This window comes from Pangasianodon hypophthalmus, chromosome 15 (genome assembly GCF_027358585.1).
Source record: "Pangasianodon hypophthalmus isolate fPanHyp1 chromosome 15, fPanHyp1.pri, whole genome shotgun sequence".
In the NCBI taxonomy this organism is placed as follows: domain Eukaryota; kingdom Metazoa; phylum Chordata; class Actinopteri; order Siluriformes; family Pangasiidae; genus Pangasianodon; species Pangasianodon hypophthalmus.
This window is the reverse complement of record NC_069724.1, coordinates 12,959,546-12,986,058: the sequence shown is the minus strand read 5'-3', so window position 1 is coordinate 12,986,058 and position 26,513 is coordinate 12,959,546. Positions and strand designations below refer to the sequence as shown.

The 26,513-nt window shown below is 39.3% G+C and overlaps 2 protein-coding genes across 7 annotated transcripts; both read right to left on the bottom strand.

Moving 5' to 3' along the window:
- Positions 1 to 153: 153 nt before the first annotated feature.
- itpkca (inositol-trisphosphate 3-kinase Ca) lies at positions 154 to 12,992 on the bottom strand. Its single transcript, XM_026941538.3, has 7 exons — positions 12,306 to 12,992; positions 5,978 to 6,065; positions 5,617 to 5,830; positions 2,625 to 2,829; positions 2,425 to 2,526; positions 2,258 to 2,329; positions 154 to 1,127 (listed from the first exon to the last, which is right to left on the bottom strand). Exons 1-7 carry the CDS (start codon positions 12,711 to 12,713, stop codon positions 921 to 923), a joined length of 1,296 nt encoding a protein of 431 aa, XP_026797339.2. The 5' UTR covers positions 12,714 to 12,992; the 3' UTR covers positions 154 to 920.
- Positions 12,993 to 14,725: 1,733 nt separating this feature from the next.
- ccdc61 (coiled-coil domain containing 61) lies at positions 14,726 to 26,513 on the bottom strand. 6 transcript variants are annotated; one of them, XM_053240299.1, is made up of 14 exons: positions 26,261 to 26,513; positions 25,030 to 25,214; positions 24,487 to 24,660; positions 24,316 to 24,398; positions 23,307 to 23,467; positions 22,508 to 22,660; positions 22,177 to 22,378; positions 19,764 to 19,846; positions 19,448 to 19,671; positions 17,617 to 17,695; positions 17,243 to 17,449; positions 17,110 to 17,143; positions 16,948 to 17,008; positions 14,726 to 16,135 (listed from the first exon to the last, which is right to left on the bottom strand). In XM_053240299.1, exons 3-14 carry the CDS (start codon positions 24,632 to 24,634, stop codon positions 16,041 to 16,043), a joined length of 1,530 nt encoding a protein of 509 aa, XP_053096274.1. In that variant the 5' UTR covers positions 24,635 to 24,660; positions 25,030 to 25,214; positions 26,261 to 26,513; the 3' UTR covers positions 14,726 to 16,040. The 6 variants fall into 6 exon arrangements, with proteins under 6 accessions (XP_053096274.1, XP_034167153.2, XP_034167154.2 ...); XM_034311262.2 differs by lacking the exon at positions 25,030 to 25,214 and adding an exon at positions 24,736 to 24,776; XM_034311263.2 differs by lacking the exon at positions 25,030 to 25,214 and having other exon boundaries at positions 24,487 to 24,683.

The window sequence follows — 26,513 nt, the reverse complement described above, 5'->3', positions numbered from 1 at the left end:
CATTGGAGTTCCAGCACAAAACTAAAGAAGCAAATGTTTCTGCTGATTGATTACATTTAGAGCATAGGAAACATTGTGCAATAGCATTGTGCACTTTTACAACCTTGTGATAAGAGTATTTAAATATTCATTCAAACAAAAAACACTCCATCATACCAACACCAGTTAACATTTATTGTGTTGACAATAAAATCAACACCATAATATTACAGCAAAGGAATCTGTAGTGGTATCAGGAACCAGAACAGCCCAATTCACAGAAATCTAAATCACAGAATTATGATTATCAAGTCCACAGCAGGAAACAAGGCACAAACACATGGACTATATATTTTATATATATAAGCATAAGGGACAAAGGTAGTTCCATGTAGAGCCCAAAATTGCAAATCACTCAGAGTGAACTATCCAGACACTGCTGTATATACAGATCTCTGGTCCTGTTGATGGATCCACACATCTTCCTTGCAAGTAAAATCACCTAGGAATGTGTATTCCAGCATAGGTCAGGGTATGAGCCGCAAGCTCAAAACTGTAACGAGACTGCCTAAACATAAAACACAACTAAAACATTCACAAAAATCTAAATAAATCCATCTTTTCATAAATTGATGAGCCAGGTTAACAAGCACCTTTGATTTACTTTGGTTGCAAAATAATGCTAAAATGCCATGATAACAGATTTATGGGCAGATTTAAAGACAACATTTTCTTTAAAAATAACAACACTGGAAAAACTGGAAGCTACAGTACAATTTTTTTTATCTGACACTAAAAAGAAGTTACTGGTTCCATCTTTTAGCTAAATACCGACCCACGAAATATAAACGACACCATATTAAAAATAAAATTAAATAAAAACCTATTTACACTGTTACATGTACAGACATTTGCTTTGAAGAGATAAAATGCATTCATTCTCACTGCACAGGCAGCATGTCAGTCAAAATGTCAATAAAATTGTCCAGGCCCCAGAGGTAGCCGTCCTCCCGGTTTCCCTCCGCCCACGGGCTGCGGTGGTCCAGCGTGAGAGGAGGAGGCACTGACACGGTCTTCCCAAAGTCGATCATCCACACACCAGCACGGCCGCTCTGGTCATGAACAAACAGCAGCGAGCTTCCCACCACCTTCAGCCAAAGACACAAGTCTACTGGTTAACTGGAGAATCAAAAATAATGGCACCTACTATTGAAACTGAATTTCAAAATAATGACTTTGATGCTGAAAGTCAAAATATGTGGTGTAATATAACTTTAATATTCAGATTTAAGTTTGTTATTCTGTAGTTGGGGGAAAGAAGTGTGTTCTGATGATCAACACACTGACACAGATATAACTAGTTTCTTGTATCAAAACATATAACAATTTTGCACTAAGGTAACGGTGCTAGTTTGTGAGCCAACGCCTAATGCTTCTTAAAACTTCTTATTCACTCAGATTCAACATCCTTGTTTTTTTTTTTCTACACAAATTGTACTTTTTGACTTTTCTTTCAAGTACGGACAAATCAGTCTGTTTGAAGGAGTCATTCTGTTGCTGTGAAAGGACGAGCAACTGTAAAAGACGGCATCTTAGCAAGTGGAAATATCTTGAATATAGTCACAGTCATCTAGTATTTCCTATTTTAAACTACAGTTTATTACAATAAACCAAATATAAGGTTATTAAACCTATTTCTTCGCATATTTTACTAACATCTTGTTCTATTGGCAAGATCTATTGATCTTTTTTTTTTTTATTTTAATTTTAAGCATTATCTCCAGACACAAGCAAAATATCCTGATACAGAATAAGAAAATGTAAAGCTTAAAATTTGTAAACACATCTAAAATCAAGCTGATTAATCTTATATTTGATTTATAATAATCTCATAATATTAGTAATATTAGATATATTTGCCTATATTCAGGATATTTTCACATGCTTAAATATAAATTTTTGCAGTGTACATGATCACTGAAAAAAAGAAAGCTAAATTAAATACTTGAATCAGAAATCAAATCAATGGTCAAATCAATGGAGTAATAACCATTTTACTGGCAACGGCAATAAATGAAATAGGAACTACATTGCCCCCAATGTTTAAATCTACTTTGTATGAAAAAAATAAGCCAGTCCTAATATTAGTTTTAAAACAATGACACACACACAATTTAAAAATCAAAAACATCCAGAATATTTCCAAATGTGTCTTTACCTTTATACTATAATTTAATACTACACCATACTGTTAGAAATCATATCAACATTTTTTTACCTCATGAGTTTTGAAGAAGTCTGATTTCTCAAGTACCAGCCGCAGCTCCTTTAATCTCTGTTGGTAATTTCTCTGAAATTGAAGAGAGGCATCATGTCATAAACACAGCAAAGCTCTGACTGTGACGCTTCTCAGCACAGAGCAAATACAGAAAAGTCCTCACATACCAGCAGTGAGACACTGCTGTCTACAAAGTCGTCCAGCGCCTGCATCACCTCCTCCTTAGACTTTGTCCTTTTAAAATTAGTGTTACACATGCCGTCTGATTTCTGCACACACATGGGAGGAAACTGAAACACAGCTCATAGTGCAGTTACGTACCAGTGCCAATATAAAATTCATCAACGTCACTAACTGCACAAATCACCTTGATGCCCTCGATGCGGAAGCCCAGTGTGGCCGTGGAGCTGAGCGTCTCTCTCCACTGCATGTATCTGGTTTTAAGTACCGCTTGCTGGACTTTCTCCTCTGGAGTCGGAGCCTCAGGGTCCACCGCTACCATTTTCTCATACATGTCCTTACGAGGCTGGGGATTCTTCCGCGCTTTCTTCAGTTCCTCCTCCAAGTAGGTCCTGATCAGATATGAACCATTCAACAATTACAACTTTTAATTTATTAACAAAATGACATTTGTACATTATTAGTTACACTTAATGTTATGGAACATCTATAAAATAAGTTACTTCCTGTTATCACTTATGTTATAGCAGCTATAAACACCAGCCTCTCTTTTCTTTAATCTGATTCAAATCTGTGATTGTCTTCGCAGTGTTCTGTTGGTACACACTATACGGCCAAAAGTTTGTGGACCCCTGACCATCACACCCATATGCGAGTTCCCTCAAACTGTTGTCACAAAGTTGGAAGCACACAAACAGTCTTTGTGTGCTGTAGCTTTAAGATTTCCCTCCGCTGGAATTAAGGGGTCGAGCCCAAACCTGTCCCAGAATGACAAAGCCTCTTTGTAGAATGCGAGATCCATGAAGACATGGTTTGATTTGAAGGTTGGTGTGGAAGAAGTCATGTGGCCTGCACAGAGCCCTGACCTCAACCCCACTAAATATGATAGCCTGGGGTGCAGGCAGCATTCCAGTTTTTCTTGTCTGACTTCAGTGCGTGAACTCAGTAATGCTCTTGTGGATGAATGAGCACAAAATCCCAAAGCCACACTCCAAAATCTAGCAGAAAACCTTCCCAGAAGAGTGAAGATTATAACAGCAAAGGAGGACAAAATCTGGGGGGAGATGTTCAACAAGCACATATGGGTGTGATGGTCAGGTGTCCACATACTTTTGGCTATAAAGTGTAGTAATATAGGCACGCACGCTCCGGAGAGAGGGAGGCAACTGGCGGCAGGGGATGCAAACGGCACAACAAGCTCCTGGCTCGACTGCCTTTGCCTGCACCTGAGTAGCCTGGATGTTAAAGCTGAATTTGACTGGCTGAATCTGACCACTGAAATGAGCTACCTGAATACAAGTTTTTGAATATATATTTAATATATATTTTTCTGAATATCTGAAAACTGAATTTTAGAATCTGAATTTGTCAACATTAAAAAAAAAAACATTTTAATATAGATACTTGAATCTCTGAACAGTGGAAAAAAAAAAAAAAACTAATTTATCATAATTCATAATTCATCCTGAAGTGCTTCGAGAGGCTCGTCATGAGGCACATCAAGACCCTGCTGCCCCCCTCACTGGACCCCCTGCAATTCGCTTACTGCCCCAACCGCTCAACAGATGACGCCATCACCACAGCCCTCCATCTGGCCCTCACCCACCTGGACTATAAAGACACATATGTTTGAATGCTGTTCATAGACTTCAGTTCAGCATTCAACACAATCATTCCTCAGCACCTGATTAGAAAGCTGAACCAGCTGGGCCTGAACACCTCCCTCTGTAACTGGATCCTGGACTTCCTGACTGGGAGACCTCAGTCAGTCCGGATCGGGAACAGCATCTCCAACACCACCACACTGAGCACTGGGGCCCCACAGGGCTGTGTGCTCAGTCCACTGCTGTTCACTCTGCTGACTCACGACTGTGTAGCAATGCACAGCTCGAATCACATTAAGTTTTCCGATGACACGACCGTGGTGGATCTCATCAGCAAGAACGACAAGTCACCATACAGAGAGGAGGTGCAGCAGCTAACGGACTGGTGCAGAGCCAACAATCTGTCTCTGAATGTGGACAAAACTAAAGACATGGTTGTTGACTTCAGAAGAGCACAGAGTGACCACTCTCCACTGAACATCGACAGCTCCTCTGTGGAGATCGTCAACAGCACCAAATTCCTTGGTGTAAACTTGGAGGAGAACCTCACCTGGTCCCTCAACACAAGCTCCATAACCAAGAAAGCCCAGCAACGTCTCTTTCTGTGAAGGCTGAGGAAAGCACATCTCCCACCCCCCATCCTCACCATGTTCTACACAGGGACTATCGAGAGCATCCTGTGCAGCTGCATCACTGCCAGGTTTGGGAATTGCACCGTCTCAGATCGCAAGACCCTGTAGCGGACAGTGAGGACAGCTGAGAAGATCATTGGGGTCTCTCTTCCCTCCACCACAGACACACTGCATCTGCAAAGCCACCAGCATTGTGGATGACCCCACACACCCCTCTGACACACTCTTTACCCTGCTGCCGTCTGGTAAACGGTACCGAAGCATTCGGACCCTCACGACCAGACTGTACATCACTTTCTTCCCCCAAGCCATCAGACTCCTAAACACTCAGAAACTGGACTGAAGGAGCACACACACATACATATATGCACACACACACAACTGAGCATCCTCCATCCTCCTGCAATTTTTTTTGCAAGTTTTCGCACGTTTATGCTGCTACAATAATCATTATATTATACTGTACATAGGCTGCTAATCTTATGTTTACACTATTTCAGCTACTTGTATTGTACTCTTGTACTCTTTGCACTATTGTCACCAGGTTCACTTTAAACAGAACTGTGTACTGATCGGCGCTGCACTGGGACTTACTACGCCCATTGTCTGTCCCAGTAGTCATTGTACTGTCTTGTACTGTCTTGTGCTGTGTGCACATGTTTGCACTTGTGCACTTTATGTATAAATTATGTAGTCCCTTGTAGTTCTGTGTTGTTCTGTGTCGTCTTATGTAGCAACTTGGTCCTGGAGAAATGTTTCGTTTCACTATGTACTTATGGCTGACATGACAATAAACTCCACTTGAAAACCTTTTGAATTTTTAAATTTTAAAATTCAAATCTTTTTTTAATTCAAATTTTGATGTCACTTTTTGCTTCCATAGTAGTGATCTTTAATAACATTAGTGTAGATTTTTAGTAGGCCAATGCATGTAGGAGCTCACCGGCTTCCCATTTTGCAGTCCATGATGCAGGGTGAGTCAAAGTAAGAGAGCAAGTCGTCCATGAGGTTGTAGTCCTGCTCGTCTCGCCGGGTCACGCCGTGGTACGCCGGCACAAAGGGTCGCAGCACATCATCCATGAGCCGCTGCAGACACTGCTGCTCGCTCGCACAGTACTTCTTCAGCAGCTTCCCATCACCGCCTGTCTGAAAATTACCTGGGAAACCAGAAAAAACCATGAAAACACACAATCCACTGTGAAAAGAATAATTAATAAGCAGTGCAAACACACCACAGAGCAGAAATAAGTGGAAAGCTGAATGGAAAAGAGGCAGTGAGAAACATTTCGCAGCTGAACACAAACCTGCATGGCCAACCACTTGGACCCAGGGAGCGCGCTTCTTTAAAGGCACCACAACAGGAGACCAGTTCACCATGTTTTTATTCTTCTCCTGCAAAGCACAGTTTCCAAACAGGTCAAAGAGACAGATATTATAGCAATCTGCTTCTTAACCAGTGTATCAACATTTATGGAACAGAAAATGTATTCAATGGAATAATATTTAAATAATCCATGAGAATATTATATATTGTTATACATTATAGAACATTGTGTTTTAAGCTGATCTGGTTGTAAAACACACAACCAATATTCAAAAAAACCTTTATATAATATATATGTATATACACACATATTATATTATAGGGAGTCCAAAAAGTCTCTATACATAGGAGAAGTTAATACTTTTAAGCAAAATGTCTTCCAAAATTTTTCATACTTAGTTATGAAGTTCATACATATATTTTTATATAACCGTTAAGAATGCCTTTGACAAAAGAAGAACGTATTGAAATCGTTCTCATGGCTGAATCGGGAAGCTGTTGCAAGCTTGCTGGACTTTAACAGGAAACATGGCAAGCACATCACATACGACAATGCGGCCAAACTTATTAACAAATTCAAAAAGACTGGACGTGTTGAGGACCAGCCGAGAAGTTGATCTCCACGAACATTCACCAACACAACTGACGTGGTGCTGGCATACATAGTGCCCTGTGTACTGAGACTATTGGGACACCCTGTATAATAATAGATCATAAATAATAATAATAATAATAATAATAATAATAATAATAATCACAAATAAAATAATAAAAATGTCTACAGCTCGTATAAATATTAACCGGCCCAAATAAAATCCTGTGCTTTGTATCTGTCATAAATGTGAGGGAATAAATTTATAAAAGGTCCAGTTACATAATGTTCCTTCATTACAAAGGCCCGGATAAGTGACTAACATGACAACGTGACAACGATTACCTTTTAATGATTAACTATTAATGATTAGTTCATCACTATTAATGACATATACAACACATATTTTACAGTCGTTTTATTTTAAACATACCTTTATAAACAAAGAACCATTTCAAAATTGAAGGGCTGTTCTTTATTTAAAAAAAATTGCATTTAAAAAAATCATATTAATATTAAAAAATATTACAAGTTAATATTAGTAACAGCGATGTATCAGCAACGTCTACATTACCACCTCGGCTTCAGTGAATAGTTTATGTTTTGCTAAAACTCAGGTCACCCTTCATAAGCATTAACTTGCACGCTCTTGAGCTGTAAGAACATACTGAACATGAAACATTCTTTTTATTTGTCCTCACAACTGCATTCAAAGTGGTTTGATTTGTTTTGTTTTGATTTATGCCAGTGCTTCACGTTAATGCTTTTGACTAATGATTAATGCCAGAACAGATGAAACACAATGGGTTTGAACTTGAAGGATGGAGAATAAACACATTCATTTTTAAACTTTCTGTTTTCGTCATCGACTTATCTTTTTTTAAACAAGTCCTTTCATCACTGCATGAATCAAACAGAGTGTAAATGAAAGAAAAATCGATGAAAGCCTGTAGCTCTGTAGCGAGTCCCTGCTCTGTTGTAAATCATTTACACAAATGCACGTGATTGAACAAGTCACTACAGAAGATTTGCTACAGAAACCCAGCTAGTTCATGTTTAGAAAACTGAAGTCACTGAACTAGGGCCAGTTTTCCCCCCCACTCATTTATCAGCTCTGTTATAGTATTTTTCAAGTGCTCAGTTTGGTCCACTGAAATATTTTTCTGAGTCTGCATTCAGACCAAATGTGGAAATGTTTTTATTTGCTTTCTAACCTTACCAGACCTTTTACAATGGGGTGGGCAGATTAGAGCCAGTCTAGTGTGGGGCAAAATACTAATCCACATCCACAGAAAATGGTATAATGTGGCTCCCCCTTTTCTGTACATGGTCTAAGCAGCATTTGTTTGTCATCTAGCATGGAACAATACAGTCATTGCTAACGTAATGTCAGGCTACATCCTGTGAGGCATGCCAGCATTGCACATTTAATATCAGCTAATAATGAACTGAATAATTCACATATTATTCTTCACTGCAGTCAGTGGAACCAGGGAGTAGTTTGCTTCTATGGTAGCTAGCTAAACTTGCATGTTCCTCAATGTTGGACTCCAAAATGATGAAATGAACTTTCGTATTTCCCCAGAGATGTTGTAGTGGGCATCCCATCACAATTCAAATTAGCCAATCACAATGACATTTACCAAGTTGTTCAGTTTTTCATCATACGCCACTGCTGACCACACCGACTACTACTACTACTACTACTACTACTACTACTACTACTTCAAATCAATTCAGTTTGTAATCAGATACTGGCTGTCAAAATGTCTGCGACGTTCCTGCAGTGCTCCAGTCAGAATATAATCTTTAAACCTGATTTTCATCCTTTTTAGATTTTAAAATGCAAGAACTTTATTTGTGGTTAAAAACACATGCAAAAGAGAAAGATAGTTCATACAAGTTTTCACCATGTGAAGGGTTTTCCCAGACGAACACACACATCACTGGCTGTAGAATGTGAGACAGTGTAATAAAACAGTAGCATCGCCTTTTCAGTAATGTTGCTAAACTCTAACGTCTGATCCTGTTCCTCTGAAGCCAGCGTTTAAGAATATCAGCATGTCCATATGTTTACAAATGAGGTGAGTTTAGAGAAGATTAAAGCCCAGTCCAGAGGTACCAAATTATCCACTAGAGTGCAATATAGAGTATAATACACAAGTAATACACAAGTAGTCTGAACACTGTTTCCTCGAATTCAACAATCTTATATCATCTGATATAAATACATTTTTGTAAATCAGTGATTCAGCCTTCATGGGTCACACGTTAGCGTTTTTTACTTATTGTAATTGCAGCTTTGTAGGAAAACAAGAAGGCAAACAAAAGGACATTTTAATGGATTTAGTATGGCATTACACGTCATGATTTTGGGAGAAGAAAACAGTACACAAACTACAGAAAGATAATGACGCTTGATTTAAGAGCATCCTGCTCTAATCACAAAAGTCTTTAACACATCTGTTTCAAAATGTCTCCAAAACCACAGCTCCAAAGCTTACCTCTGCCTTCAGCTCAAACAACTACCTCCTTCTGCCCGAGCGACCATCAAGCCAATCATTGACAACAATGCTGAACTTGCTAAACTTATCAAGCAATATACTGAGCTGAGTGATAGCTCCCTCATCTTACACAATAACTGATAAAACATTTACAGAAAGGACTTGTTTTGTTACTGCCACAGGCCAGAACGTCACTCACAAGAAATAAGGTGCCCTGCTTCCCTAGTTTAAAAAGAAGTCATTTCAGACTTTGACCAAAAATGAAATGGTTAATGCTCCCAAAATGTAGTCAGTCAGCCAAGGGCTATTTGAAAACAATGGAAGCTTATAGCTGCCAGTTTAACATTACCTGTACATATGACTCCATATTTAATGTTAAACTGTATTCAAATCCGAGTCTCTTTTAACATACAACTCCACCTTCAGACATTAGGCCACGCCTCCTACCTGAGTCTGATGCTGATGTGAGGTTGTGATGGAGCTACAACTGTTTTAGCTCTGTAACGCTGTCAGAAATCACATCAGCACGTCTGTTTGAGACACTGAAAAATGTGACGTTTAGACGTGCAGTTTGCATTACGCTAAACTGGTAGCTATTAACTTTCATTACTTCTAGCTATATTAGCAAACTTCAGACATCAATCCATGCTGGTTGACTACATTGGAGATGAAAGGGGAAAATTATGTAGTACAGTTTTTTAGCTGAACAATTTCTTCAAGACGGACAAAACTTACGTTAGAGGTGTGCATCGGGACTGGGATCCCAAGGCAACATACACACACACACACACAAAAAATAAAATAAATAAATAAATTAAAAAATCACAATGATGTGTGGGCGGTCTTTACTACTACTTCACTGGTTGTGGCTGCTGATCAGATATAAGCTGACATGATAAAGAAAGGCCATGGGCTGCACAAATTACTCTGGTCATAGGTGCCATTGTTACTAACTAAGAAAATCCTAGCAGGCAGAAAGAAAAAAAACTGAATTTTACCACAAAAACTCTAGAGTAGGTGTGTGGACTGGACAGCTTTGGACTGATCTTAAACTGCAATCTGCAGAAATGTAACCCGCTGAGTGTATAAGCTTACTTTATACTGTATGTTGATTCTGGAGGGTGTGAGCTTGGAGAGAATGTAGGGGTAAACTTAGATAACCATTTTTTTTTCTCTCAGGTGTGCACCAGGCAACAGTAAGAAAAGAGCAAAGTCCGGTATAAGCATTACTGAATCATAAGCAGCGCTTCCATTTTTTTTTTTAACCGAACAAAAAGTAAATTTACCTAGAAAAAGTCAGCACAAAGGGAAAGTAACCACAAATGAGTCTTTCATGTAAGACATCTTTTTTCCCCTTCAGGGATTTCACTTTTACACTGAGTGACTTTGAATTTGAAAAAGCAACCAAAAAAAAAAAGAAAAAAAAAAAGTGTCTCTCATATTACCAGAGTGACGCATCAAAAATTGTAAATGGTGCATCTAAACCATCACTTGGGCACCTCTACATCTTACCATGGTCACACTGGTTTAAATTACTCCACTGTTTATATTTTGGGTAATAGAACCAAGTAAATGTGTTAGAATATACACACCTGGGCAAAAAAAAAAAGGGCCAAGCCCAAAATGGCAAAATATTAAGCTTTTAATCACTGGTCAGGAAATTAGCAACAATTAAACAAATCGATAAAGGAACTTAGTATGGGAGATTTAAATGTTTAAGCCTTGTGCCCCCTGGTGGGCTTAAATTTGAATCATTTTAATCATTATCATGATTTTAGCTTTGCGTACAAGAAGACTATATAAGTGAATTTCCCTGTTTCTAGCTTTTCCCCCAGACAGTATAATATACAGTACAGCGAAAGTAAACCAGCAAATGGTGGCACCGGAGCTCTCAGGAGTGCATTTGTTTAATTCTTGCTCATTTTCTAACCGATGATTTGTTGTTAAGACCATTAAAAGCTTAATATTTGCCATTTTGGGCTTCGCCTTTTTTTTTTTTTGCCCAGGAGTGTATTGTGGACAGGTGTTATTAAACTGTGGATTAAAGTCCTGTACACTTGTCCTAAAATTTATGGAGTCCCTTTTCCACATCCCTTCCAGTCCCACTAGCCTGACGTTCTCCAGAACGCAAAAAGATGGCAGAAGAAGAGACCCATCATCTCGAGTGAGCGGTGCATCCAATGGGATGACCTTATAAGCGCACTCACAGCCCTCACTTCACTGTGTGTTTACACAGAACACCGTTTACACGCAGAACTCCTGTCAGCGCTTAAAATGCTGACTGATGAAATGCGACTCACAACTCTACAAACTGAGGCGTTCAGCAACCACAGCTGGTGTTTTTCTCAAATCAGGTTCCTCTGCTTGTCTACAGCGTCATGAATATGATGTACATTATTAATATGGCATTTACATTTGCACCAGTGTAGCTGTAATGTAATGTAGCTGTAGTGTACCTTCAAAAAAAAAAAAAAAAAAAAATTAATGTTTTAATCTAAAACTGCAATTTTCAAATGTGCTAAATATTACCGTAAACTATTACTTAAAAAAAAAAAAAAAAAAAAAAAAAAAAAAAAATTCACATTGAGTCAAAACCAAATCCGAAATTTAATCTCTGCTTTAACCCAGGTGTACTCATGTACTCATAATCTAAGTTTGTTGCAGATTAGTTATACTTTTACAAATAAAGAAATGATTCCATAAAACATTACAAACATCTTTATCCACTCTAACAGGTGCCACAAAAAAAATAGAAATAATATAATTGAATTTAAAAAAAAAAAAAAAAAAAAAAAAAAAAAAAAAAAGTGGAAACAGTCATATAGCTTATTGTTATACCAAAAAAAAAAAAGTTTGACCACCAAAAGATTCTTCAGAGAAGCAAAAAATTTAAATGAGCCAATCAAAATGCTTATTCAAATTCCATGCAAATGTAAACTACACTGTGTGACGACACAATAATTACAAAGCAAAGCAGCTGTATAGTGAACTTTAGCTCAGCTTTTTAATCATGCATGCATTACAGAAGGAAAAGTCAGAAAAATACAAAGAACAGATGAAAAAAGATGGAATGATCTGAAGAATCAGAACAATAATAAAGAAAAACGAGCAGGAGAAAGAAGAGGAGGAGAAGAAGGAGAGCATGCCACCAGCTGCAGCTGCTGAAGGTGGGAATGAAGCAGAAATCAGTGAGCACAAGTTGATCGACTCACCGCATCGTGCCGTGTCGCCGCGTCTCTCCCCTCAGTGATCCCGCTCACCTCCTCCTCATACTCCTCAAAGCTGGAGGTGGGAGAGAGGCCCACAGAGGAGCAGTCTGAGAGCTTCCTCAGCCCCAGAGACGAGGCAGGGGAGCCGCCAAAGCCGCTGTCGGAGCACACGGACTCCTCATCAGGCTGAGAGCCGCAGGAAAGACCGCTGGAGTTGGGCTGGTGGAGCTGGGGCTCGGTCTGGGCCACGCAGGGCTCGCAGGTCACACGCAGCTCGGGAGGAGCGGCACGCAGGGCGGCAGCACGGCTCTGCTGCTCGGGCTGCTGCGCTGCTGGACTCGGCCAGTGCACGCTGGGGATCATATCTCCAACATCCGGACATGGAGCAGCGCTGCCGGGCGTTTTAGTCATCCCGATCACTCCTGCACCATGACACCGCAGGGCTCGCTAGCTTACCGAGCCTCCACCACAGATAGCAGCTCTTCCCGGGTGGTGTGTTTGGTGTGCTCGGCTAATCAGACGTGATCTTTTTCACCGGGTGATTACTCAGTCATTAATGCGTTAATCATCATCACCATCTCAGTCACATATTTCTCCCGACGCTACACGCGTGTATTACACAGCACACTGCAATAAACACGTCTGTCGCGTGCTCCTCAGCAGTGATTGCGTGTTAGTAGCATGTTCCGCTTCCCCGCCTGCTCTAATTGGTCGATCGCGCTAGCCCCGCCCTCTTGACGCTTTGCTTAAAGTGACAGCGCTGCCTAATGCGTGTCTGTTAAATTTTTTGAGAAATAACCAACTAATTATATAGTATCGTAAATAATACACACGACTAGTATTACTAGTCGAGTTCTTAAAATAAATATTAACTTAAATAATATGTAATTTCACTCGTTAAACAGCATTTTAAATGTACAAAAGGTTTATGTAAATAAGTTGGTTCATTCATTCATCTTCAGTAAGCACTTTATTATCCTGGTCTGGGTCCCAGTGAATCCTGAGTCTGTCCAAAGAGCACTGGGAGACTGGAATTCATCCTGTATGGGATTCCAGTTCTCACACACACACACACACACACACACACACACACACACACACACACACACACACACACACACACACACACTCATTCACACCTAGGGGCAAATTAGTGTAGGTGGTAGGTGAACCCAGAGAACCCAGAGGAAACCCACACAGACACAGGGACAAAAGAAGAAGGTATTGAAATTCTCATGGCTGGATCGGAAAGCTGTCACAAGGTTGCGATGGACTTTAACAGGAAACATGGCAAGCACATCACACACACGACACTGCTGCCAAACCAACCGAGAAATGGACGTCCATGAACATCCACTGACGGAGGCACAACTGACAGTGTGCTGGCATACACAGTCCCCTATGTATGGAGACTTTTGGGACACCCTGTACTTTGTGTTGTTTTTAAAATTCACAGCTTCAGTTGGCAATGTCATTTCCCAAAAAACTGTTCATGTGATGGCACATCTATCATGCGTGCTCTGTTCAAAACTCTGCGATTACAGCACCCAGCTAGCTCAGTTGGTACAGCATGGGACTCTTGATCTCAGGATTGTGGCTTTGAGCCCCACGCTGGGCGCCAACCCCAGCCACTGCTGTGCCCAGGCTAGTGCACTCTCAGGGCCTGTCCCAAGCCCGGATAAATGGGGAGGGCCGCGTCAGGAAGGGCAGCTGGCATAAAAACCTGTGCCAAACCAATATGCGGACAATGGAAGGCGATCCACTCTGGCGACCCCTAACGGGAGCAACCGAAAGAACACCAACACTTACTTTGAGATTACACATTGACAACAATCACTTACCACTATCTTTAAAAAAAAATAATAGAGGGAACATAATTGCTGCTTGAGCATTGTTATAAACCTTTGCATGCATAATTTTTCTTAAGATACCTCAACCCTTTAAAATCCCACTATAAGGTATTTTAGGAGGTAATGAAACTCCAAGGAAGATGTAACTGCATTTGCTAAACATTCCTGCTTCCAAAATCAAAATCTTTTCATATACCAGCCTGTCCTTTTTCTAGCATGTTATTTGAACCCAGAGCATGAGATTTGGCCTGAATGATGCTGTGTATGCCGGAGGGAGAAGGAGACGGCAGATGTCGTGACAGATGGATGAGCCGCAGACACACAGTGCTTCTCATTATGAGATGTGGGCCAGCTGTGACTGGCTACAGCAAACCACAACACTTCATCCAGTTACAGCACACTGAGGCTCTAGACAAGACCACATCAGGATAAACTTAGCTATCCTGTATTATCACACTTTACACAGTGCTGTTCAGTTCTGGCTTCTGACTGGTCAGGGGGTGTTGATTAATTTTCTACAACAGCAGCTCTGAGAGTCGTGCAGCTATAAATCACAGGTTTATACTAATGTGCTCATTCTAATCATTTTATTCATGACACCTGAGAGCCTCTAAATAACAGATTTATGAAATATGAAGTTCAAAACATTTTGGTGGAATAATAAATAAATTAGGGCATATTACATGATGTGGTCTATAGTTCACTAACAATTAAGTGGAGCATACAGGTCACCATGTAGTGTAGTGTTTTACTCGTCTAAGACTTTTGCTTCTATAGTTTTGTAATGGAGCTTCAAGGTTAATGTTGTTAACAAATAATGGAAGTGCATAGCTACCAGTTTAGCATTGTGTATTGAAACTACTGCTTGTTGAAATCATCACACATGGAGTTGGTCAGCGTGGTTCAGTGCTTTCTGACACTGGATGACACACTGATATCTATAAACACGGACAAAGGGATGTCACAGAGATGAAAATGGTCAATCTTGAAACAGAATCACTTTCTATTTCAGCACTCTACACAACAGCATCAGACTCAGGTAGGAGGCGTGGCCTACTAAAGGTTAACCTGTGTGCTAGAAGTGATTCAGGTGATAATGTAGTTCAAGTTGGAGTTGCATATTAATCCAATATGTTTTTTTGTGTGATTTTATGAAATTATATGTACAAATGATGTAACTGACCCAAACAATGTCTTTTAAGGAGAGGGTGATTGGAATGCTAAACAGGAGGCTCTAAGCCTCCATTACTTGTTAGCAATATTTACCTTGTAGTTCCAAAACTGTCAAAGCAAACTACACTAAGCATGCTTTAGCTGATCAGTCATACAGTGGATTATTTCCACTGTACCTTGGGTAAAGGAAGACATCGTGTAAACTTTTCTGACAACTTTGTATATGTGCTCTAATGTTTGAAGGCAAACATGGAAAGGTTTTATATGTAAATGAGTGGATCTCAATTAATCAAACAAAAATCCCATCATGTGTCACCACCATAAGGGAACATTATTTGAGCAAATGGGTTAAAGATGTAGGCAAAGGAAGACATTAAAATTTTTGTATAAAAATGTCATAAAACGTGTACAAATTGGTTAAAACAGAGTTACACTACATACAAATATCCTAACTGACACACACACGCATGTACAACCAGTCACATGGACCCTATGAGTCCTTCAAGTCACGCTATAGTCAACTGGGGGAAAAAAATCTCATGTTTTCAGAGTTTAAAGATGATTTATCCATAATTGCACATATCATCTTGTAGGACTGGTAAAATTCAGCATCTGTATTTGAACAATGAGATAAAAGAAATGATTGTCCATCCGGATGAATGTCACCACCAGATTGTGCAATAAAACCCTAAGGGATAAAATCCACCGACTATCGCTAGCGTCCTGTGTCCAGGTCTCTCATGTACTCCTGCAGGGCCTGGAGCCGAGCGTCGATCTCAGACAGGTCTGCTCCTGCATCCACAGAACTCTCTGACATGGAAACAAAAGTGGAAAAAAAAAAAAAAAATCTGACTTAATTACTGACCACCACAATGCAGGTTCAAATATTAATACACTGGGTCATCATATAAAATTACAACGATTCCATCAGAAATGTGAATCTGTCATGAATGTGAAAGGAGCAGGGTTTATAGCAGGGTTACCATGGTTACCACGTTTCTCACTGATTTCCTTTCTACTTTCTTCCACTCTGCTTATATGCTCAACCACACACAATTGAAAAGATGCAGCAGAATACAAAACACTGTTTATGAACTTCTTTAGTCTAAATGAAACTCAGAAATCCACAGTCAGATCACATCATCCCTCTACCCACATGTGTGTAAGAACAGAGGAGGTGAAGAAGAAGACGACCCTCCGAAGTACACAGCTCAAGTATCTTCAGTTCATTGTACTTGTCATAAATTAGTTGAAATTAAAACTGTTTTAGTTCAACCTTTGAACTAGTTTTAGGGTTTTTTTTTTTGGTAATATCCGGAATCTTGTCTAGGCATTATACCTCACCAAATTTTAAATTTTAAACTGAAATTGTGAAGAGCTCAATTGACTTGCATTTTAAATCCATCTTCAAAATAACATCAGACAGTTAATTGCATATCTTCAAGGCTGAAATTTAGTTTCTGATTTTAGATCAGCTTTACAAGCCTTGGTTAGAATCTCATACCTTATTCACACATGACAACATTTAAATTCATTATAAGATTCAAATTCTGATTTTTGCATTTAGATTCACATTTCCATATCCATGTGTTCTTTGTTAAACTGATAGTCGTTGTGCCTACCTCTCACTCTTTGTGTTGGAGTGCTGCACATTGGCTTTTTGTTCAAGTGTCTTCCTCTTATCTACGGACAAAAAACATTTCATGGTTTCAGTGGCAGCACAAACAAAACTGCTGTTTACCTCAAAATCAATTCAAACCTATTCAAACGAGTTAATAACTCACCGTAGCTGGACCATTATATGCCAGTTTTCGTCCTCTGTTTAAAAGAAAGATTATTTAAAAAAAAAACAAAAACAAACAAACACTACAGACTTTATTCATCAGTGAAATCTGAATGTGTGTTGATTTTACTGACCTGCTATTCAGAGGCTTAGCAAGATCCTCAAACTCAGCCATTGAGCTTTCAGAAGAGTGACGACTCCTCCTGCTCTCCACAGATGTGCTCCTGCCCCGGCCGGCACTCCCCCGTCTGATCAACTGAGGAACGTGCTCTCTGGACCGAGAGCGACCCCGTTCATTCAGAGCTGGAGATGCCAACATGTCCCTTCTGACCTTCCTTTGGCTAACGAAGATGAAAATGCAATTTCACAGAGAAATAAGGAAAAGAAATCAAGAACAGTAAGATAATGTCTGAAGACATGGTCAGGAAACAAAACAAACCGGCAACAAAAAGACTTAAAACTAAATAAGTAAACATAAGGAAGACTAACAGAAGGAAAACAGTCTCACTTCTTGAGTTCTGTTTCTTTTTGGCGTCGTTGTCGCTCTTGAATATAAGCTGTTGGGTCAAATCGTGGACCACGAGACCCTGAAGCAAAAAGAAAAAATCCATCAAAACTCAGTCATTGACGAGTCTATTTTTTCTGTTTGATAATTAATCTTAAATATTATCTTTCACAGGTGTGGACAAATCAAATTGCAGACAAGCAGGTTCAACAACCAGAACCGATCTGGCTGAGGAATGATCTGGCTGAGGAATGATCTGGCTGAGGAATGATCTGGCTGAGGAATGATCTGGCTGAGGAATGATCTGGCTGAGGAATGATCTGGCTGTCAATAGAATGGTTTTTACCTTCAGGAATAAACAGCATGCCAATCTTTTCAGAATCAGGAACACACAGGTTATGTGTCTGACAAAACCAAGTAAAACAAAACCAAGTATTGTATCGTATAACTCTCCTGCTTACTACACACAGTTACCCCACGGTTAAATAAGAGAAAACAAACAATGCTACAAAGATTCAAGTATATTTTATGTGAGATGCAAGAAGAGAACGCCACACAGGTCATAGCCAAAACACTGGACAATTACTGCTGTTGAAGTCACAAGCATGAAGTAGTACACGAGACACGAGGAAAAGATGTTTGTTTACCTGAGTCTGCATTAATGCACTTAACAAGCTTATTGCCTCATTATATTTTATGTTATGTTATATACCACTTTTTGGCCTAGTAGGTAAGGTTTCTGGGTAACTAATACATGAGACTAAAGCTTATTGGAATTTGTCCAGCCCTGCCTGTTGTGCATTATTATTTTATTTTTTTCATTTTTCAGCTTCACAATGACTTTCTCTGACTTTTAGCATCTGTGTCTATTACAGTGGGGTATACATGCCCCTATTATCACTCATGGTTGGAAATTTTGCTCTTTTTACCACATTTTGAGGTCCCCATAAGAAGAGGAGGGAAAAAAAAAAAAGGTCTTCTGTGTTGACTTGTCAGCAAGTTTGTCTTTACGTCTTCCAAATTTCATGTGGCCAGAAATAATATTTCTGGAGATATTAAATCCTAAACATGGCTTCCCAGATAAGACGTTTTTAATTAGGAAAATATATTTTTCAAGGGAGTGAAAAAATGTGCTGATAGAATTTATCCAAAATACTTTAAGACTTTGGTTTTAGGTCACAAGCAACAATTAAAGAAAAAAAGGAATGAACCAAATCTGAGACATGCAGCAGCAATATGATTTGACACAGAACGACCCATATGCAGTGTTTAGTTTACTTCAGGCAGGTGAGAACACAGCAATTGCCCGTGGGTGTGGACCAAAACACCGGGCATCTTTCCAGGTGACAATGCAATAACCTAAAAGCCCTGCCTATTGTGCTATTAGTGAACACTACTAAGTAAACTGCGCATCATGTATCATTTGTGCTTTATTTTTTTTTTTCCATTTTTCAGCTTCACGATGACTTTCTCTCCTGAAATTAAACACTTCTTTGCTCATCTTGTCAGATAAGAGAATTTTATACCACATCAAGGTCAGCTCTAGACTGCTTTAGCTCTCTTATTAATAAAAATGAAATGAAAACTAGCTACTTCTGGTCTGCAGAAATGAGGGAATATGTTAAAAAAACAAACAAAAAAAACAAATAAGTTGTGAATCCTTCTTAAATAATGCAATACAGGCTCTAAAAATAAAGATGATACTCAGTGTATTAAATACAATGTGCTGGAGAAGTACAGGGACAAATAGACAGAACAAAATAGATATCACTGTCAGTTCAGAATGTAAGAAGTGGTGCATACTAATATACCACACGACATATTAAACACATGCCTGTTGGAGACGGTGAAGGTCTTGAGAAGTGGTTGCGTGCTCCTGAAGAACCTGACCTTCTCCCTCTCTCTTCTGACCTCCTGCTCCGATCCTCTGCTCTCTCTCTTGACCCTGAGCGAGCCCTCATCCCCGCTCGGGGTAAAACGCGCTCCCTTGAGGCCGAACGTGGAAAATCCCCCTCACCCCTGGACCCGCTCCGGCCTGCCAGAACTGGTGTAATCCGACTACAAATGTGAGGTAGGAAAGGCTCAAACACTAGTACACAGGATCAGGCAGAGGTGCAGTTAAAGAGATCAGACAGTTACATAGCACTTACCCCCGGCGCAACACGGCTAACTCAGTGGTCAGACTCTTCACACGTATTCGTAGAGCTCGCTCCGAGGCCCTCAGCTCCTCCAACTAGGAGGGCGATGGAATTATTATTATTAATGATAGCTACAGTACTATCATTTATTTAATAATTGTAAAAATGTGGGATGGTGAGTTCAATCGCTGATCTAGCTATGCAGTAAAGACTCATATGTACCAGTCAGCCAGAAAGGCCTGTAAAGTGTTTTGGCTGAATTTTAACATCAGATTCAGATCAGAATATTATAATTTTTAAACTTATATTGTAATTTTGTCAATATCTTGAATTCTATTAGATGTTCAGACCTCCGATTTTGACACAAAGTCAATGATGCATCATAGTTTAAGCACAAACTCTTTTAGATGACTTTTAGCATCTGTGTCTATTACAGTGGGGTATACAAGCCCCTTTTATCAATCATTTTGGGAGATTTTGCTCTTTTTACCACATTCTGAGGACCCCATAAGAAAAAAAAAAAGGTCTTCTGTGTTGACTTGTCAGCAAGTTTGTTTTTATGTCTGCCAAATTTTATGTGGCTGGAAATATTATTTCTGGAGATATTAAGGCCTAAACATGGCTTCCCAGATAAGACCTTTTTAATTAGGATAATACTTTTTTTTCATGGGAGTGAAAAAATGTGATGTTAGAATTCATCCAAAATATTTTATGACTTTGGTTTTAGGTCACAAGCAACAAATAAAGAAAAAAGGAATGAACAACATCTGAGACATGCAGCAGCAATTTGACACAGAAGGACCCATACGCAGTGTTTAATGTGGTATTCAGGCAGGTGAGAACACAGCAATTGCCCGTGGGTGTGGCCCAAAACACCGGGCATCTTTGCAGGTGACAATACAATAATCTAAAATATGGATGAATAGTGATGACTAGTGATATTTCACACATTTCTGTATGCACTTCCATGGACAAATCTTTGGCCAAAATCTTACATCATTTATTAAATAAATAAATAAATAAATAAATCCCCCATTAACCCAAACGTAATTAATTAGCGAAGACATGTTTGATGCTTTAGTTTTGTACCATTGTCACTTACAATCCCAGAATCCACATATGCAACTCGTCACAGTTTATGGTGTGATGACTGTCCAATTATGTGCATTCTTATTAATAGCTACAGCTGTACTGTATGTATCGCTTTGTGGTGCTTTTCTTATAAAACCTTTTTCTTTGCTTTCTTGAGCTAAGCTGTGTCTGGACGTAAGGCTAACAGGAATCAAACACAGGTAGGAATTAAACACGTGCAGAATAGAGATTTGAGAGGACATCAGGTAAACAATGTACCTGATGATGGTCTGGGAATTTACTGGAGCCAATGGTTTGGATTTTTTGTTATTGTGGTTCAAATAATTAACTAGGCAAGATTCATGCTTCTCTGAAGTGTATCACAACATCTCGGTTTAATATTTATTATAAGCTCTACCTCTACCTACACACTAGGTGGCAGCACCAGCAGTAACAACATACAGAGCACAAAGTTTGCAAGTGGGAACCTCAAAGCCAACAGCCTTGTTTCATTTGGCCAGTGGAAAGGTGGAAAAGTAATACAGAAAAGGCCCGTAATACACTACTGCGCAACATTTTCCAGAATTCTATCCAGCAGATCCGTAGCGCAGTCATCCAAAGGTAATTACTGTAAACTTCTGTATATACAGTATGTGCACATCTATTGTGCCCTTGGCTTGACCGAGCTCTGAAACGTGGGTTAAAATCAACGCCTGTGCGCTGCGCTTGATGTAAGTCACACTCGTGCCTAAAAATGATTCGGAAGCAGGTTGTTTGCTGTGCCGGCAGTGGCGTAACCAGAAATTAATTTTTCAGAGGCATGAAGAAATGTACAAAATAAAATCTTGATTGGTTTCCTGATCTGTACAATTTAAATTGGATAGTGTGACACGCTCGTGCATTTTGGGTGGATGTCAGATAGCAGTCGGAGCGGCGATGATATGAATTTGTTATTGAATCATTTTAGGTACCAATCTACTGTCAAACAATCTTTCCACATAAATGTATATCATGGCAGCATTATTAATGACACTGAAAAAGATTAAAGTAACATGCTAATAATAGGTTAAAATTACACCCTATAAATCCTGATCTACTTTTCTTATAATACAATGCATTAATATTGCAGTGCTTCAGTTTGTTGTCCTTACAAAATAAATGTATTAAAATTTAATACTTTGTTTCAATATCGTCTCGTGAATCAGGATATGTCTCGTCTTGTGGCTTTAGTGTAGTATCTCGTGCCTATAATTCATCTATCATTAACACTGAACAAATTTGCACCTCCAAGCATACTCATAGAATAATGATGCCTGTCACTTGCTAGTGTGAATGCTAGGTTACAAGGATTCACCTGCTCCAGTAGATGGCGCTGTTCTTGACTCCTCTTGCTTGCTGAGCGTTGGCTTTTTGCTCTCTCTCTTAAAAGCTGCTCCTCTAGACTGCGCACTGCTTCCCTGAGCCCCCGAGTCCCTGAAGTGGAACCAGTCCCAACTGCCCGCAGACGCTCCAGAGCATCGGCCAGCGCGTCCTTCTCCTCCCTTACCACAGCCAACCTGTAAAATATAGTAAATTTCAGTACACACAGCTAGTAAAAAATAACCAGTCTTTAATGAAGCAGACATGCTGGTCTCTCCTGATCTACTTCACTTTCTAGATTGTTGAAATACAAAAACAGAACTGACTCTGCACGTAGTCGGCGGGTCTCTTGGTCCGACACTGCATGGTCTCCTCGCATCCTCAGGGCATTTAGTTCTGCCCTTAGAGCCCTGATCTCTCTCTGGAGGGTCGCAGGATCAGGCTTACCAACATACGGCAGTGGCAAAGGGTAGTGGATCCTAGTGAAAGCACAAGAATGGCATTTAAAATAATCAGCCAAAACAAGCTGGGTGTCCAATGTTAGCCTCTTTACTTTTACACTAAAGTTATGAAGTATAAACAATAAATGGGAGTCTGTCTCTCCCAGTAATCTTTTTGGTAATAATCTGCCTTGAACCACATCCAGCTATTCAATGTCAGCCAGATGTTTTGTTGATGTGGTTTAGGACACAGCGGGACTTCCTCTTATCTATAAACATGAACTAAGTTTAACACATTACAGAAAGTTACAGAGGCAGCCATCTGGCACTTTCTTCCTTAGTGCAATTTGATATCACTCCACATCCTAGGCCCTGCCTCTCAAAGTCTGAAGCTAAAATTACAGCAGAAAGATGGAAACAATGTGAATAATATTACTAGTAGTAATACTAGTAAGACTACAGAGCTTGACGATGTTGTTTAAAGTTGGTATATGAACTTTATTTATGCAGATATGCATGGAAAACATTCTGTGTGAGACAAACTTACTCGTTAGCTACATTAGCTATTCTCATAGCTCCTGCCCAAAACTAAAAACATATCTTGGCTGAAAAACTACATTTGGGTTGAGTGGAAAATTGTGCAAATGTGATTCGTCACTGAACTGTACATTTAAAAGGTACTGACCTATCGAACTCCACAGTGTAGATGAGGATGAGGTAGCGTTTAGCGCTGAGAGCAGGGGACTGCTGCTGGGCACGAGGCCTCCCCACAACACCCGCCTTCCTGTTCCGCAAAAGCTCCAGGTCCGAGTAGGTCAGCAGATCGAGCGTTACCGACTCACTAGACTGGGTGTTTAAAACAAAGTCATACAATAAAGCCTGCTAAATAAGGAATTAAACACTATGGGACGTGCGGTTACAGAAACATTATCCATGACGGGTGGCGTAACTAAGTGGAGTTACTGTTACCACCAATAAATTAATTATTTTTCTGTAACAGCATGTCCTCAAGTGTTTTATTCATCTTATACACCACAGCAATTACAATTTTTTTTTTATTAATTATAAAATGGCACTTCATGCTTTTTATCTATTTATAGTTACATTTAATGTTGTGGGATGTAGGCAAAACAAATTACTTCCTGTTATCACTTACATTACTGGTTCTCTCACCAGACTATACACCACCCACACACTTTCTTTAAAGTTAATAAGACAAAAAATAACTAAATAAATTTACACAACTCGTCAAGTTACATTGAAACCGCAAAGCATAAACTCCTCTGTCTTGAACCTGACTGATGTTACAAAGCACTGACACTGGAGACTCCTTCCAAAATGTAAAATAAACATCTCCTTACAGAAAACTTCACCCTATCAATGAGTATGTCTTTTTTATCTATATTTTTATCTATTTGCTTATGCGGTGTGCGCACTACACAAGAAGTCCCTGGAAATGAGTCGTTACTATAGAAAGGATAATGTATTAGATATAAACTTGTGATTTCCTTTACAGCTGTAAATTGTCAGAGCTGCTGTTACAGAAAATTCATCACCACCTTCTGAGCAGTCAGAATCCACAACACAACAGACCTTGTGTGTAATACTTATAAAACAAATTTATCCAATAAAGAAATAATAACAATAAAGAATAAATAAATAATAATAGAACATATCGGATCTGTGAAAGTTACCTTACTGACTGCAGACTCGAGCATGCTACAGAATATAGGGAACTGTTTAAAGTTTCCAGTTTTGCGAGTGAGATCTTCAATGTCTGAAAGACAGCAACAAGCAAATGAGGAAAAGTCGAAGCGCAACACAACATTAAGTTCAAACTGTTATTTAAAGAAGTGCACGCTTACAGGCTGGATCGAATTCTCCACTCCACTGGTCTGCTGTCATCATATCTGAAATCTCGACTGTTAGTAAGCGATCTTGCAGTTCCACTTTAACGGCAAATTCAACTCCACGAAATTTCATTTCTTCTTGTACGACCGTGCCGACTTCCATGATGAACTTAGGGAACTTTCAGTAACCTGGCAAATATCTGAGGTTAAAACTAACAGTGTTTTTAATACACACTTACAAGCTACTTTATTCAACCCACCCACCTGCTTGGTCTGCTTTGTATATGTACAGTCCTATAGCTTTTCTGGGTTGTTCAACCAAAATAGAGATGCAGGATAAAAATGCACAGTATTCGGTTAAAATAAGCTGGTGACCCTGTGATGTACTTCAGTTAAAGACTGACCTGTATGTATTTCACATCTCACCAGTGTCATGATTGATCAGGACTAGGGTTGATACGGTTAGTCATGGTGTATTTTCACCCGGTTCCCTCAGTGGAGACTTTTTCAAAATACAGATTACAATGTATTTCTCTCTATTACTGTCATTTTTTTTACCTGATCAAGTTCCTTGCTCCAGTGGATCTCGTCCCTTTTGTGTCCCGCTGTGGCTCCCCCAAAGTTTTACACACCCTCCCCTGGACCCACGCTAAATCCACCTCTGTTTCTCAGTGCACGGATGTGATTGTACTGAAAATCCTTTGCTATCCCATTGCTGTTCCTAACTTTATCATACATGATGGCTTTGAAACATACAGAAGAACTATGTTTGGCTACGCAGCGCTGCACACTGCCTCACAGCCACTCACTCTTTTAGCATACATAAATTTTCATAAAGCCTGTGGAAATTGTTAGTTCAGTTTGGCTTACACAGTTACACACAACTTTACTAAAAGGCTGAAAAATAAGGAAAATTAGGAAATCCTGTAGACGTGGTCCTACAGGATATTTCTGTCTAAGACAATTCCTATAGGAATCTTATAGCAATGGTTCCAAAATATGAGAGAAAGTGAAATAAGAAATGCTGTACAAGTTTGTTATCGGAGTTCTTTAGGATTTTTTGACCAGAGTCAGTAGCACAAATAGGGTATGAAGGTTTTGCTGAAATTACAGGGAGTTTAAACTCTATAATTTGAATACCACATTTCTTGTGTAAATGCTCGTACGAACAAGTTATGATTAAAAAAAAGATTGTATCCAGTTTTTTTTATGAGATATTATGGAAAAGTTGGTCTCATTTCCATGAATGTATGATGCTGAAACTGTGCAGAGCCACACACAGGCTTCAGTCAGTGATTTTACACTCATACAGTGATCTATAGTGCAGGTTCACCTGATACCATGCATTAATGAGTGAAGAAATAAAGCAGGAAAGAAAAATAAACAGTCTATATACTGACATAGTGCAAATGCTACCTGACATGGTTAGCTAATTCTTTTCATAATTCTTATAAGTGCCAGAATGAAGTATGCTTACTAAACTGTTTCCATATCCCTTTCCTTTTCCCTTCACTAGTCAAGTGTTTATTAACTAACACCTTCATTTCTAGCTAAGTTCAGGGCCAGTTTTGTCAACTTGCTGTGTACTTTAATAAAGCTAGCTACCCAAAAATATCAACAAGACAGCTGTCTTTTAAATCGATAACATGAATAACGCGTGATAATTTTTTTCCTGACTACAAACACACATCTCATGTAACTTATATTAGTAAAGTGGAGTGTATCTAACAAGCTAGCTATTATACCTTAGCACTGAGTTGTTAGCCAGCTAAGCTAACAGGCTACATACCCGTAGATAGAGATGTAGTGTTTCCAAGAGCTGAGCAGTGTGATTTAAATCCTACATTTAACAGTTTTAACTTACAAACCGAAAACGATTAAAAACGAAATAAAATACCATTAAAAATCAAAACAAACAGGCTATATTTAACTCTAGATAAGCCATTTTTAAGCTAGCAAACCGTCATCTGTGGTGTCAGTTAAAACAATTGAAAACAGCGGCACAGCAACCGGGAATTTAAAAATCCCGCCCCCAAAATCAC

Excerpts from the sequence above, each read along its gene's own strand:
- itpkca (XM_026941538.3), bottom strand. The coding sequence starts at position 12,713 with ATGACTAAAACGCCCGGCAGCGCTGCTCCATGTCCGGATGTTGGAGAT. Across the intron at positions 2,527-2,624 it reads TCCGCATCGAGGGCATCAAG|AAATCAGACGGCATGTGTAA; the intron begins GTGATTTGTGCA and ends ATGTGTGTGCAG. Across the intron at positions 2,330-2,424 it reads ACAGCAGTGTCTCACTGCTG|AGAAATTACCAACAGAGATT; the intron begins GTATGTGAGGAC and ends CTTCAATTTCAG.
- ccdc61 (XM_053240299.1), bottom strand. The coding sequence starts at position 24,634 with ATGGAAGTCGGCACGGTCGTACAAGAAGAAATGAAATTTCGTGGAGTT. Across the intron at positions 24,399-24,486 it reads TGGAGAATTCGATCCAGCCT|ACATTGAAGATCTCACTCGC; the intron begins GTAAGCGTGCAC and ends GCTGTCTTTCAG. Across the intron at positions 22,661-23,306 it reads TACACTGTGGAGTTCGATAG|GATCCACTACCCTTTGCCAC; the intron begins GTCAGTACCTTT and ends TGCTTTCACTAG.